Source organism: Phycodurus eques, chromosome 5 (genome assembly GCF_024500275.1).
Source record: "Phycodurus eques isolate BA_2022a chromosome 5, UOR_Pequ_1.1, whole genome shotgun sequence".
Taxonomy (NCBI): domain Eukaryota; kingdom Metazoa; phylum Chordata; class Actinopteri; order Syngnathiformes; family Syngnathidae; genus Phycodurus; species Phycodurus eques.
Window position 1 is genome coordinate 10,908,353 of NC_084529.1, and position 15,938 is coordinate 10,924,290.

The 15,938-nt window shown below is 44.3% G+C and overlaps 2 protein-coding genes across 3 annotated transcripts in view; both read left to right on the forward strand.

The window, feature by feature from the left end:
• Positions 1 to 3,892, forward strand: part of hydin (HYDIN axonemal central pair apparatus protein) — a 123,375-nt gene extending 119,483 nt beyond the window's left edge. For both annotated transcript variants that reach the window (XM_061677469.1, XM_061677470.1), the window contains 5 exons: positions 879 to 1,029; positions 1,101 to 1,331; positions 1,409 to 1,633; positions 2,836 to 3,117; positions 3,215 to 3,892. In XM_061677469.1, coding sequence (XP_061533453.1) covers positions 879 to 1,029; positions 1,101 to 1,331; positions 1,409 to 1,633; positions 2,836 to 3,117; positions 3,215 to 3,424 — 1,099 coding nt within the window. In that variant the 3' untranslated portion in view covers positions 3,425 to 3,892. The remainder of the gene's footprint in view (positions 1 to 878; positions 1,030 to 1,100; positions 1,332 to 1,408; positions 1,634 to 2,835; positions 3,118 to 3,214) is intronic.
• Positions 3,893 to 5,855: 1,963 nt separating this feature from the next.
• necab2 (N-terminal EF-hand calcium binding protein 2) overlaps positions 5,856 to 15,938 on the forward strand; it is a 179,971-nt gene continuing 169,888 nt past the window's right edge. Inside the window, exon 1 of the mRNA XM_061676991.1 lies at positions 5,856 to 6,182. Within this exon, the coding sequence (XP_061532975.1) occupies positions 5,856 to 6,182 (327 nt within the window). The remainder of the gene's footprint in view (positions 6,183 to 15,938) is intronic.

The following is a 15,938-nucleotide window of genomic DNA, read 5'->3' on the forward strand; positions in this document are numbered from 1 at the left end:
GCCATACCAACTGAAATAAAGCGTTTTCTATAACTGGCAATGAGTCTTTCACATCTCTGTGGAGATATTTGGGCCCACTCTTCTTTGCAGAATTGTTTGAATTCAACAAAAATGGAGGGGTTTCAAGCATGAACGGCCTTTTTTAAGGTCATGCCACTGCATTTCAATTGGATTCAAGTCCGAACTTTGACGAGGCCACTCCAAAACCTTCATTTTGTTTCTTTAAGCCATTCAGAAGTTGACTTGCTGGTGTGGTTTGGATCGTTATCCTGTTGCAGAACCCAAGTGCGCATCACACAGCCCAAGACCATCACACTACCACCACCATGTTTGAATCTCAGTATTATGTTATTTTTCTGAAATGCTGTGCTACATGTACGCCAGATGTAACGGGATACAACTACCAAAAAGCTAAACTTTCATCTTGTCAATCCATTTAACATTATCCCAAAAGGGGATAATTATCATTCAGATGTTATTTTGCAAAAGTAAGACAAGCCTTTATGTTCAAACTTATTGTGTGGGTCTGTTGGGAACTTCTGGTATTGCCCTGCCGCCCGTCCTGTGGGAGGCGTTGGGCGTTGAGTCCGAATGGACCATGTTCCGTGCCTCCATTGTTGAGGTGGTTGACCGAAGCTGTGGCCGCAAGGTTGTCGGTGCCTCTCGTGGCGGCAATCCCCGAGGCCGTTGGGTAAAGACCTGGTCTTTACCCAAAGTCTTCTAAGTGGTGCCATAACATTGGCCTTGGTGGAACAAAATATTTTGTCTGTGTTGCAATAACATGGATGTCTGAAAATAATACACAGACCTATTGTTGTAGATTCACACTTACTGTATGGGGATGCACAGTGCAGTCACAACTGTTTATTTGTGTCCAGGTTCCTTGTTATAATAGAGTTTCTGAGACCTGAAAATCCGGATACTACAGTATCACTGAAGGGTCGTGAGTACATTGATGTCCCTGCTCTGTCTAAGAAGGACTACAAGATTCATTTTTACACATTCAGAGAGGGCCAGTACAATGCTAAGGTTTGAACACAAACATATAATTGAGTTTTGATTTCGATATATTTGTGAGTAACACCATTCTCTCTTTTTAGGTGACATTTCTAAATGAGGCGTCGGGGGAGTACTTGTTCTATATCATTAACTTCAAGGTTACCAGTCCGGTAGACTTGTCAACTGTAGAACTGGTGTCAAATGTCCGTGAAAAGACTTCGGCCACCATAGAAGTGGAGAACCCCTTGAACACGCCAATCTGCCTCACTGTTGACTGTAAATGTCCTGACATCAGCGCTCCAAGCTTGCACACCGTGCCAGGAATCTCAAAGGTCAAATATTGCACAGGTCATGCCCACATGCTTTGGTGTTACCCGACAAACTCTTTTGATGTGTGCTCTCTCATTAGGGTGCTCTGACGTTTGACTATCAGCCCCTCCGTGTCGGCGAGACGACCTCCCGGCTGTCTCTTTTTTGTAGTGAACTCGGTTACTTCCACTATGGTCTTCTTCTCCGAGCTCTCCCTCAACCACCAGAGAAGACCATTCGATTCAGCGCTTCTCTGGGGACAAACCACAGTATTGCTGTTAAGTTTCTCAACTTCTCCCACTTCAAAACTGAATACGCTTGCAAGGTAGGAAGGACAGTGTGGTGTTGAAATGAAAAGGGTACATATAGGTTGACGCTTGTATACAACTAGTTCCTAGGTCTCTCTCGAGTGCAACCTCAGCCATCAATGTGACATTCATCCATCCATCCATTTTCTGAGCCGCTACTCCTCACTAGGGTCGCGGGCGTGCTGGAGCCTATCCCAGCTGTCATCGGGCAGGAGGCAGGGTACACCCTGAATGGTTGCCAGCCAATCACAGGGCAGATGCAAACAAACAACCATTCGCACTCACATTCACACCTACGGGCAATTTAGAGTTGACCTAGCATGCATGTTTTTGGGATGTGGGAGGAAACCGGAGTGCCCGGAGAAAACCCACGCAGGCACGGGGAGAACATGCAAACTCCACACAGGCGGGGCCGGGGATTGAACCCCGGTCCTCAGAACTGTGAGGCAGACGTCCTAACCAGTCGTTCACCGTGCCGCCATTGTGACATTCAAAATAATAATATTTTGTTATGTTACCTGCCTATTTCTGAAAGTGTATCTTTCAGCGAATCGTTCTGACTAGTGAGAGTGTCTTCACACTTCATCTTATTGAACTGATGAGGCTTGCTCGGACGAGAGGTGAAACGTCTTCTAAGACAACCAGAATAGTCTAGTTGCGATTGATTCAATCCCCTGAGAATGATTTGGCACAGATTAATTAGAACATTCACAGGCACCTAAAGATAAGCAGAACTGCGTGGAGTTTTGCGCAGATTAGCATGAGCATTAGCTTCTGATAAGCAGCACATACTTGATTGCTCACTTTACACGATCAGGATTTGTGGGGAAGATCACCGATCAGCGAGTTTAAAAAAACAATAACCGATCACCGATCGAAATAGGGCATGTAGTGTACTATTGATCCTTATTGTATGTTCATTCAAGCCTGAGAACAGATCCCTCCGATGCCTTTAAGAGCTGCACTACCCCGGTTGTATCGTGCGCTCCATGCACAAGCAAGGGATGGTGCTCGCGTGGGTTCCAGCCTTGGGCTAGATCATGCAGAATGGGCACCAGTTGCACTTGTCACAGACATGGAGAGACACCTGGGAACTGCTTTCAATTGTAAAAAAAAAAAAAAAAAAGAAAAGAAAAAAGGCATAGCATGTCATCTTTAAGGAATTTTATCTACAGCATCTTTTGTTTCTCTGTCCCATTTTGCCCTCCCCCAACTGCAGACTGACTGCCCAGCCTTCATTGTAAACAAGACTGTGGCTGCCTTGCCAGGTAACCAGACAGGGTCTCAAGTCAGTGTGGAGGTTTGTTTCGAGCCTTATCAGCTTGGAGAGGTGAAAGGCCAGCTCCACTTGTCTTCTGGAATTGGGGGTGAATACGTCTTTCTGTTACATGGGGTAGCCCTCCCTTCCAAAACACAAGGCCCGTTCAACATTAGGACCGGCCGAAGCATCTCTATCCCCTTTAAGAATGTGTTCCTGCAGACCACAGTCTTTTCTTTTCAGGTATTGTGTATGACTTGACGAGCAAGTAACTCCGGCCTCTACAAAATATGTCCATTGTTGTGAAACGTATGTAACTAAACAGTAATCTGTCTCGCAGGTGGACAACCCCTGTTTTACAGTCAAAGCAGCTGACACCATCCTCTCTAAAAAAACGCAACCCATCCAGATGTACTTTGTGGCCCCGGAAGGAGGCTCGCCAGGGCCATGTATTGGCAAATTGACCATCTCCAACCAGTGCACAGAGGGACAAAGTAAAGCCTGCTCTTGGATTTACTACTTGAGAGGCAACCTGCTAGAGTCATCCTAGTCCAAAAATCGATTGAATTAGCAAAACATATTGAAACATTGCTTCATAATGTTGTGTTTTACTGAACAAGAATATATTTATTCTCACGTTTATAACAGTAAACTGTCCCCGAACTCCGGTCGACATACCGGTACCAGTCCATGGGACATTTGGTAATAGGCCACACAGAGAGAGACTTAAGAAAAAATAAATAAATTGATATATCAGAGTCTGAAATAATAAATAGTTTTAGTCTGTGGAAAGCTTCTTCAGAAAGGTAAAAAGGTCAAATAATGAGAAAGAAGAACACACTTTAACATCCAAGGAAAGGAAAGCTGTATTTGACATACTATCAACATCCATCAAGAAGCAACCTCCATTGGCACTCGCCGTCATGACTAATGACCACACGGGGGCACTCGCGTCTTATGATTCCACTAAAGACTCCTCTCAATGACCAAAGGCCCATTTCATTAGCTGTAGTTTTGTTGGTCGCTATTAAACTTGTATTACTGTGTTGTCTTTTAATTCTTCGCACATGTTTCAAAGAAGATGCAGTTCGATAGTTGTTGGTTCCTTAAAGTAGATTGGTTGGAAAGTCACCAAAAACAGGCGCTGCTGTTGCTTAATATTGTCCTCACTCAAGGTGGGTAAGACAATTATTCGTAGGGGGAATATACTGCATGTCAATATGACCACTTTACCCTTTGTCTTATCGTGTGCTGTTACACTAAAGCTGGTATATACCAGTGGCAGGCCGTGCCTTATACGTGCGCCTTCATGGGGACTTACCGTACTTAATACTAACTACCACTATGTGGAAACCATCAATGCTATACAAAATTGTACAGTGACACATACATGCATTACAGAATAGATATTTATCGAATAACAGGACACAAACATAACACATTTAAATGGAATACATCATACTCACCTTAGACGCTAATTATAGAATATGTCAATGTATACCGATTGCTACATGTCTTTTGCTAGTCGAACTTTGCTTGAAAAACCAGATGATGTAAAATTGCTGATGCCAGAGGTCCTTTACTCTGGCCCTGTGAGGACGAATTTAAAATCTGATTGTTTAGAGAAACAGTCCCATTGTTAATATACTGTAGTTGAAGTTATTTGGGCCAGCAATAGAGATTCTGAAGGCTCTGGGAAGATTAGATTAACATGGCAACACAGGCTGTGATCTGTTTGGACAACAATAAAACAAAAAAAATTTGAATTCACATGTAATGGAAGCAATGAAGATGAGCAAAATGCTACGAGGAAGACTAGAATTAATACAATCTCAAGGAAGAAATATAATCTTGGTTGTAAACGCAGGTAAGCGCTTCTGAATGTGTTTGGGCCAGCAGAGCTTTTGCTGGCCCTGACCGCTCACCCCTGGTGACCATAAAGATAGAGCATGCAGTTTTCAAACTGCTAGCAAAATTTGAATGTAGCCTCACTTCACTTCTCCACTTGGGTCTCTGCCCAAAGAAACGCCCCCAGCTCGCTATGTTACCGTGCACGGCAGCTACATTGCCAGCGCGGCATATTCATGACGGTGTATTGCCAAGTATGAAATGTTTCCGTTTCGATGTTTCTATTTTTTTTTGGAACGTACAATCAATTAAAAGAATAGAATAGACGTGATTGACGTAACTTAACTAACGACCTGGTGAGAATGGTGACATGACGTCCACGGTGGTTTTACAAGTCCATCTATATGCAGTTGTCTTTGTATAGGACACCTCCATGAGATATCTTTACTATTGATTTGTCTTGAGAGCTGTCCAATTCTATTTGTTTTTTTCTTCTTCTTACTTTTGCTGCTCACCGGAGCTAAATAATCTGGCCAAGAAACTATAATAGTCTTCTTTGCGAGGGGCTGCGCGTGAGCCAATGATTGGCAATTGACATTGGCTATTAAATTTAAATTAGCGGAAACAAAAAATTAGGCCAGAGCGGAATGATTTTTCAAAAGATAATTTGAATACTATTCTACTGTCCCGTCATACAGTGCTTTTGACCCCCCCTCCCCCCAAAAAAGTGATTTTGATTTTGATTTTTAAACCGCGAAGTGTACTTTGAGTCAAGTGATAGATAATAAGGCGTAGAGCATCATTAAAATGCAGTATTCATGTCACTTGAATTTACCAATGTAGTTTGGAACAACTGAAGATGTTTTGCATGTGGAAAAGTGTGAGGTTCAGTTCTAAAAGTCACAGGGAGAAACCAACATGGAACGAATCATGGGTCCAATGATCGGCATTGTCTTCCTTATTGTAGACTAAAGTGTGAATAGTGTATTGTTTATGGCAAACTTAATGGCACTAAAGTGAAAACAGTATATAGAGTGGGTGTGTTTTAGGGTGGGGTTGTGATGTAACCGGGAATGGAGGCGGGGGTTTATTCTCCCCCATCGAGCGCAGCATGAGCGCTCCCGAGCAAAAGGATGTGTGAGCAGGCAGCGCGCTACTGTAGGGACGGAGTCCACAAACTGCTGAACAAAGAACAAGCCAAACTTCGAGCCCAAGAAAGCCGCGAACACACCAAGCCCGTAGCCGGTCAGGACAGCGAGTCCGAAACGGCAGCTCAGTCGGGAAACAGCGGCGCCCAGCCCGGTGGAATTGACGGGCTCGTCCGCTGGATCGTCACCAAAATGAGCGACAACAAGAACATCTCCAGCCGGGAGTACGCCACCAGCAAGGAGGAGGTGGCAGTGGCTCAAGAGCAGTTCTTCGCCCCGGAACCGCGGAGAGGCATCTCCGTCATTCTGGATGTGAGTACAGTGCACGGAGCTGGAGCAACGCATCCAGCCGCCAGTGCGCACTGAACGCGCATTTACTGGTGCACTGGAATTGAGAGCAGAGCCTAACAGCGTCATACTATATATTCGAAATACACATTTGTAAAATATGGTTTTGGCTAACTGTAGAATATGGAACCCATTTCAGCATTTATTTGATATCTTCTGATATATTTTATATCTTCTGATATACAGTTTAAGGTCCATGCACTAGTACGATCTTTGTCATCACGAATAGCCGATTCAGTGCCCTAAGAGTAGAACGACTCTATGTGCACTAACACTCCAAAAAAGAATTATTAAATGAACACGTTTTCTCCCCTTAGTACCATAAAGAAACAAATCATGTAACTTCAAGCTGTCTTTATCATGTTATTTGAACAGACTACAGTATAGAGGTGCAACACGATTTTACCATTTTTATTCAGTTACTCTCGCTTGCTTTCAATTCAACATGTTTGTACTTAATGAAGTCAAATGAAATCGAATTTAGTTTACATTGGTGAAACATGTTCGTGAAATAAAAGTCAAGCTTCTTGTACAAACAACCATACAACCTAAGGACAATTTAAAGAGCCTTCAATTACCCTAACATGCATGCTTTTGCAATGTGGGAGTTTAACCCGGAGAAAACCCATGCAAGCGTGTGGAGGACATGCAAACTCCACACAGGAACACTGGAGCCCAGATATAAACCCACGATCTCTGAACTGTGAGTTGGTCGTGCTAACCAGTCAGCCAAGATGAACTACATTAAACAGAAGAAAATAATTAAAGTCGGAGAAGAGTCCCTGTTCCCGCTTCTCCCAAATTTGCATCTGGTCAAAGATGTGAGCATGTGCAGTAGCTGAGCATACAGGTAGCGGAGTCATTGGATTGACATTCTGAAATCATTAACCTGAATTTTCTGGAAATCATGTTCAGCAAACAAAATCAAATCATTTCATGAAAGGCAAACATAATTAAAACAATTCAAAAATATTGGTACTCCCTACAACCCTCAATTCCAATGAAGTTGGGACGTTGGGACATAAATAAAAACAGAATACAATGATTTCCAAATCATGTTCAACCTATATTTAATTGAATACACTACAAAGACAAGATATTTAATGTTCAAACTGGTAAACTTGATTGTTTCTAGCAAATAATCAGTAACTTTGAATTTTCTGGCTGCAACACGTTCCGAAAAAGATGGGACAGGGTCATGTTTACCACTGTGTTACATCACCTTTTCTTTTAACAGCATTCAATAAACGTTTGGGAACTGAGGACACTAATTGTTGAAGCTTTGTAGGTGGAATTCTTTCCCATTCTTGCTTGATGTACAGCTTTAGCTGTTCAACAGTCCGGGGTCTCTGTTGTTGTATTTTACGCTTCATAATGCGCCACACATTTTCAATGGGAGACAGGTCTGGACTGCAGGCAGGCCAGTCTAGTACCCGCACTTTTTTACTACAAAGCCACGCTGTTGTAACACGTGCAGGATGGTTTGGCATTGTCTTGCTGAAATAAGCAAGGCTGTCCATGAAAAAGACGTTGCTTAGATGGCAGCATATGTTTCTCCAAAACCTGTATGCACCTTTCAGCAATAATGGTGGCTTCACAGATGTGTAAGTTACCCATGCCATTGGCACTAACACAGCCCCATACCATCACAGATGCTGCCTTTTGATCTTTGCGTCCATAACAGGTTATTTTCCTCTTAGGCCCGGAGGACACGACGTCCACAATTTCCAAAAATAATTTGTAATGTGGACTCGTCGAACCACAGAACACTTTTCCACTTTGCATCAGTCCATCTTAGATGAGCTTGGGCCCAGAGAAGCCGGCGGCGTTTCTGGGTGTTGTTGATAAATGGCTTTGGCATTGCATAGTAGAGTTTCAAGTTGCATTTACAGGATGTAGCGCCGAACTAGATTTACTATCATTGGTTTTCTGAAGTGTTCCTGAGCCCTTGTGGTGATATCCTTTAAACATTGATGTCGGTTTTTGATGCAGTGCTGCCTGAGGGGTCTAAGGTCACGGGCATTCAATGTTGGTTTTTCGGCTTTGCCGCTTACATGCACTGATTTCTCCAGTCTCTAAACCTTTTGATAATATTATGGACCGTAGATGATGAGAAAGCCAGAAACATGATGGCGCCTACCAGTGTGGTCGCCTCGGTAACGCGCTCTCTAGTATTGTCTATGTTTTTGTGTTTTTCGTCCGTCTTTGGAGACCTTACACGACTCACTTACACAAGGGGAGACCTGCTAACCATCAAGGAGGCTACTCCGGACTTTCTGTCACCAACTTTCGAATATCCGCTCAGTTTTTTACCCGAGTTACTCACCGGAGCGGCGTCCGCGGTTTTCGGCGCATGGAGACGGAAGCGGCGCCACAGAGGGAAGCAAGCCGGCGTTCCCGTCGATCCACCTCGCGAATGTACGCTCCCTACCCAACAAAATGGACGAAGCTTCATCTTCTGTTAAAGACCAGTAAAGACTTCGGACGTTCCGCGGCCATGTGCTTCATGGAGACCTGGCTTTGCGACGCTGTACCCGATGGCGGTGTCACGCTTCCCGGCTTCAACATTCATCGAGCGGACCGCGACATGGAATCATCGGGGAAAACAAAGGGCGGCGGGATATGCCTCCATATCAACGAAAAATGATGTACGGACGTCACGGTGCTCAGCACACACTGCAGCCCGCATTTGGAGTCGCTATTCTTAAACTGTAAACCATTCTACTCGCCACGTGAGTTTGCATCGTTCATACTGGCTGGAGTCTATATTACGCCTCAAGCTAACACGGACGCCGCATTGCTAACGCTCGCCGAACAAGTCAACGAAATAAAAAAAAAACACCCGGACTCACCCCTCATTATTCTCGGGGACTTTAACAAAGCTAAACTCAACCACGAACTCCCTAAATATAAGCAGCACATCGACTGTCCTACCAGGGAAAATAATACTTTAGACCACTGCTACACTACGGTAAAAAACACATACCGTGCTATACCTCGTGCAGCCCTGGGCTCGTCTGATCACTGCTTAATTCACTTAATACTGACGTACAGGCAAGAACTTAAATGTGCGAAGCCTACAGTGAAAACAGTCAAAAAGTGGACCAATGAAGCCAAGATGGAACTTCAAAGCTGTTTAGACTGCACAGACTGGAGTGCCTTTGAAAATTCAGCTGGCAGCCTGGATGAATATACGGACACTGTCACATCCTATATCAGTTTCTGTGAAGAGGTTTGTGTACCAACAAAATCATTTCGCACATTCAACAACAACAAGCCGTGGTTCACTGCTAAACTTAAGCAGCTTCGCCAAGCTAAGGAGGACGCATATCAGAGCGGGGACAGGGCCCTGTATAATCGAGCTAGAAACCAGCTTACTAAAGAAATTAACATTGCAAAGAGGATCTATGCAGCAAAGTTGGAAAAACAGTTTAGCGCAAACGACTAAATCAGTCTGGCGTGCATTCCAATCGCTGACTAATTACAAGCGACGAACCCCCAAGCTGCGAACAATAGCACACTAGCCAACGACTTGAATACCTTCTACTGAAGATTTGAAAAAGACAGTTTCACACCACACACCCACCCCGCCCGCAACCACAACCACACCTCTGACTTCTGCGTTAACCATCCATGAACAGGATGTGAGACGCATCTTCATACAACAGAAGATGAACAAAGCGGCAGGCCCGGACCTGTGTCCCCATCCTGCCTCAAAGTCTGCGCGGACCAGCTCGCTCCAGTCTTCACTCAGATCTTCAATAGATCTTTGGAAATGTGCAAAGTTCCATCCTGTTTCAAACGCTCCACCATCATTCCAGTCCCCAAGAAACCTGTAATCTCTGGTCTGAATGACTACAGGCCTGTCGCTTTGACATCTGTGGTCATGAAGTCCTTTGAACGTCTCGTGCTGGACCACCTCAAGAGTGTCACAGGTCCCCTGCTGGACCCCCTGCAGTTTGCCTACCAAGCGAACAGGTCTGCGGATGATGCAGTCAACATGGGACTGCACTTCATCCTAGAACACCTCGACAGTGCAAGGACCTACGCGAGGATCCTGTTCGTGGACTTCAGCTCAGCGTTCAACACCATCATCCCTGAACTCCTTTCAACCAAGCTTCTCCAGCTCAGCGTCTCACCTGCCATCTGCCAGTGGATTTACAGATTTCTGACGGGCAGGACACAGCAGGTCAGGCTGGGGGAGGCCACCTCATCCACACGCAGCATCAGCACTGGGGTGCCCCAAGGTTGTGTCCTCTCTCTGCTGCTCTTCTCTCTCTACACGAACGACTGCACCTCAGCGAACCCGACTGTCAAACTCCTGCAGTTTGCAGATGACACCACTGTCATCGGCCTCATCAAGGACGGTGACGAGTCTGCATATCGACAGGAAGCGGAGCGGGTGGAGCTGTGGTGCGGCCGACACAACCTGGAGCTGAACACGCTCAAGACTGTAGAGATGATCGTGGACTTCAGGAGGCATCCTTCGGCACAGCTGCCCCTCACGTTGTCCAGCTGACTTGTGTCAACCGTCGAGACCTTCAAGTTCCTGGGAATTACAATCTCTCAGGACCTGAAGTGGGCAACCAATATCAACTCCGTCCTCAAAAAGGCCCAGCAGAGGATGTACTTCCTGCGGCTTCTGAGAAAGCACGGCCTGCCACCGGAGCTGCTGAGACAGTTCTACACAGCGGTCATCGAATCAGTCCTGTGTTCTTCCATCACAGTCTGGTTTGGTGCTGCTAAAGAAAAGGACAAACTCCGACTGCAACGGACAATCAAAACTGCTGAAAGGATTGTCGGTACCCCCCTACCCACCATTGACGACTTGCACGCTGCCAGAACTAAGACAAGGGCGTGCAAAATCCTCTCGGACCCTCCGCACCCCGGTCACCAGCTCTTCCAGCTCCTTCCCTCAGGTAGGCGCTACCGATCAATGCAAACTAGAACTAGTAGATATTCCAACAGCTTCTTCCCTCTTGCGATCAACTTCTTAAACACCTAACCTATAATTCCATTACAACAAGCGGGCAATTTTTTGACCTGAGTTCGTTGTCACATTTCTGTGGGGCCAATTATGTATTACTCTTGCACTCACTGTAGTTGTCTCGCCATGCTGCACTATTTGCATATACTGGCCACTCATGCCAGAGTAGCATCTGCTCCATTTGCACACTGATTGAGGAGTATCTGTAACATTTGCACAACCAACATTGTCCCAGATGATCGCACTACTCGTCACTTTAAACCGCATACTTGAAGTCTCAGCGCCCTTTGCACAATGGTCATTGCACCGGACTATTGCAATATTAGTCATTCGAACTGCTCTAAGTGCTAGAGGACTCTGCATCTTTTTGCACAATTGTTTTTTGTCAATGTCTTTATGTCTCCAAAGTGTTCTGTAAATTGACTGTCTGTTGTACTAGAGCGGCTCCAACTACCGGAGACAAATTCCTTGTGTGTTTTGGACATACTTGGCAAATAAAGATGATTCTGATTCTGATCTGATTCTGATGAAATACCTAAATTCCTTGCAATTGTACGTTGCGGAACATTGTCCTTAAACTGTTCGACTATTTTCTCACGCACTTGTTCACAAAGAGGTGAACCTCACCCCACCTGTTCCCAATTAACCTGTTCACCTGTGGGATGTTCCAAACAGGTGTTTACATTTGGGGGATTGTTCAATATGCAATAAAAAAACAGTATTTACAGTGGAACAAAATGGTTGACTCTCAAAATGAGATCCAGAGCCTGAATTAGACGAAATCATCAATGATTAATTATCTTACTCAGATTTCCCCAGAAGTCTAAGTTGCTTTTCAAGCTTCTATTACAATTAATCTGCTTTACTCAGACTGATCAGTTGATAATCTTTGCATGGCCAGCCTGCCATCAGCACTTAACTCATGTTGACATTTTCCCCTAACTCCTACCCTCGTATCTGCTTGAACTTTCAAATGATTTAGTTGTACTATTGAACCCAGTGTTATTGGTGAGAAATCCACTCTAAAGGTGTTTGACAGCACTTAGTGTGTTTGTGTGTGCCTGCATGCGTGTGTGTGTCAGAGAGAGAGAGAGAGAGAGAGAGACTGAGAGAGCCTGTGAACCTGAAGGCTAGATTCTATTCATTAAAAGCCTCCCTGCTTGCCTGTTTCTCAGCACACCTTCCTCATTTTTTCATTTCTTAACCAGCTACAACCCCAATTCCAATGATGTTGGGATGTTGTCCATCCATCCATTATCCATCTATCCATCCATCCATTTTCTGAGCCGCTTCTCCTCACTAGGGTCGCGGGCCTATCCCAGCTATCATCGGGCAGGAGGCGGGGTACACCCTGAACTGGTTGCCAGCCAATTGCAGGGCACATATAAACGAACAACCGTTCGGACTCACATTCACACCACAGTCTTCAGTTACCCTACCATGCATGTTTTTGGGATGTGGGAGGAAACCGGAGTGCCCGGAGAAAACCCACACAGGCACAAGGAGAACATGCAAACTCCACACAGGCGGGGTTTAAACCTCGTTCCTCAGAACTGTGATGCAGACGCTCTAACCAGTCGCCCACCGTGGGGTTTTCTCTGTGTGGGTTTTCTCCGGGCACTCAAGTTTCCTCCTACATCCCAAAAACATGCATGAATTGGAGACTCTAAATTGCCCGTAGGTGTGACTGTGAGTGCGGATGGTTGTTTGTTTCTATGTGCCCTGCGATTGGCTGGCAACCAGTTCAGGGTGTACCCCGTCTCCTGCCCGATGACAGCTGGGATAGGCTCCAGCTCGCCCGCGACCCTAGTGAGGAGAAGTGGCTCAGAAAATTGATGGAATGACAGTACAAATACAAGATATTTAATGTTCAAACGGATGAACTTGATTTTTTTTAGGAAATAATCATTAACGTAGAATTTTATGGCTGCAACACTGTTCCAAAAAAGCTGTGACAGGGTCATGTTTACCACTGTGTTACATCACCTTTTCTTTTAACAACATAAAATAAATGTTTGGGAACTGAGTACACTAATTGTTAAAGGTTTGTAGGTGGAATTCTTTCCCATTCTTGCTTGATGTACAGCTTCAGCAACAGTCCGGGGGCTCCGTTGTCATATTTTACGCTTCATAATACTCCACACATTTTCAATGGGAGACAGGTCTGGACTGCAGGCAGGCCAGTCTAGTACCCACACTCTTTTACTATGAAGCCATGCTGTTGTAACACGTGCAGAATGTGGTTTGGCATTGTTTTGCTGAAATAAGCAAGACGTTGCTTGGATGGCAGCATATGTTTCTCCAAAACCTGCATGTACCTTTCAGCATTAATGGTGCCTTCACAGATGTGTAAGTTACCCATGCCATTGGCACTAACACAGCCCCATACCATCACAGATGCTGGCTTTTGAACGTTGCATCCATAACAGTCAGGATGGTTCTTTTCCTCTGTGGCCCAGAGGCCACGACGTCCACAATTTCCTAAAACAATTTGAAATGTGGACTCGTCGGACCACGGAACACTTTTCCACTTTGCCTCAGTCCATCTTAGATGAGCTCGGGCCCAGAGAAGCCTGCGGCGTTTCTGGGTGTTGTTGATAAATGGCTTTTGCTTTAGATAGTGGAGTTTCAAGTTGCACTTACGAATGTAGCGCCGCACTGTATTTACTGACATTGGTTTTCCGAAGTGTTCCTGAGCCCATGTGGTGATATCCTTTACACATTGATGTCGGTTTTTTATGCATCCCTCCGCCTGAGGGATCGAAGGTCACGGGCATTCAATGTTGGTTTTCGATCTTGCCGCTTACATGCAGTGATTTCTCCAGTCTCTGAACCTTTTGATAATATTATGGACCGTAGATGATGAAATGGCTAAATTCCTTGCAATTGTACGTTGAGGAACATTGTCCTTAAACTGTTCGACTATTTTCTCACGCACTTGTTCACAAAGAGGTCAACCTCACCCCATCTTTGCTTGTGAATGACTGGATAATTCAGGGAAGCTCCTTTATACCCAAGTCATGGCACCCACCTGTTCCCAATTAGCCTGTTCATCTGTGGGATGTTCCAAACAGGTGTTTGATGAGCATTCCTCAACTTTCTCAGTCTTCTTTGCCAACTGTCCCAGCTTTTTTGGAACATGTTGCAGCCATAAAATTCCAAGTTCATGATTATTTGCTAAAACAATAAAGTTCATCAGTTTGAACATTAAATATATTGTCTTTGTAGTGTATTCAATTAAATATAGGTTAAACATGATTTGAAATCATTGCATTCTGTTTTTATTTATGTTTAACACAACGTCCCAACTTCATTGGAATTGGGTGTACTATTAAAACGTATGTCATAACTCATTACCTTTTAGTTTTTATGATCACTGCAACTTGGGAAAAGGGACAAGTTGACAACATCTTAAGGCCAACTTTATCTAGGAAAAAGTGGCATGCTCAATACAGTAATTTACAGCAGTGGTTTTCAAACATTTTACACCATACAGTATACCACCTCAAAAAAATACTTGGCTCTCCAAGTACCACCATAATGACGAAGATTAAAATACATGTGTGTAGTAAGCTCAAGTGTTCATCAAAACAGAGTCAGAGGTTTCATTCCTAAAAAGTACTGCATATTTAATATTTTTGTTAGCCACATTATGCACAGTTGGAACACTATGCTTGAGAAAAGGAACATAAAAAATAATGTGTTGTACTTAAAAGTTAAATACAACTGAATTGTACTTAACATAGAGTATGTCCTGTTGTGGGTTTAAAAAAAATTTTTTGAAGCCACTTTAACATTATGTACGATAAGAACATTTAATTTTGTGATTCTTTCACGTGTGGCACGGTGGACAACATTAGCCCATCTGCCTCACAGTTGTGACAAACCGGGTTCAAATCCAGCCTCGCCTGTGTGGAGTTTGCATTGTCTCCCTGTGGGTGCGTGGGGTTTCTCAGGGTACTCCCGTTTCCTCCTAAAAAGCATGCATGTTTGTTTGTTTATCTGTGGCCTGCGAATGGCTGGCGACCGGTTCAGGGATGTAACTGGATCTTCTTGCCCGAAGATCGCTGGGATAGGCTCCAGCACGTCCGCGACCCTAGTGAGGATGAGCGATATGGAAAATGAATGAATGGATTCTTTCATGTATCACGAGAGGGACGTGTATCTCTCGCAAATGCTGATCATGACCTGCCTGATTTGACAGTCTTTATTTGGATCTACGCCCTATCAAAACTGTGTGCTGTTGTAATCTGTGGCGTGAAGAGTTCTTTCACTTGTTTGAAAGAGTCGCCCTGCTCCCCAGCGTACTTCCACTTAGTTTCCTTGTGAGGCAATTTATACAGAGGAGGCAAACATTTTGAAAGGTCAGGGGGAAGTCTGCCATAATAATTTACCATTCACAAAAATGACCTGAGCCCACTTTGTTTTCCAATGGGGAGTGTCCTTCAGCTCCGACCCTTCGTTCGACCTCAATCTGAAGGGGGGTACGATTATTGCAACCCTACAGACATATTTTTATAATACTATTGACTACTCTATTTGAGAAGCTCTGAATCACAGTAATCATCATGTTAAACTAACAGCAAATATGACCAGCTCCCAGAGGTGGGTAGCGTAACCTAATATTGTACTCGAGTAAGTGTACTGTTACTTTAGAATAATATAACTCAAGTAAAAGTAAAAAGTAGTCATCCAAATAATTAAAGTACTTCAGCAAGAAAATATTCAGTGAA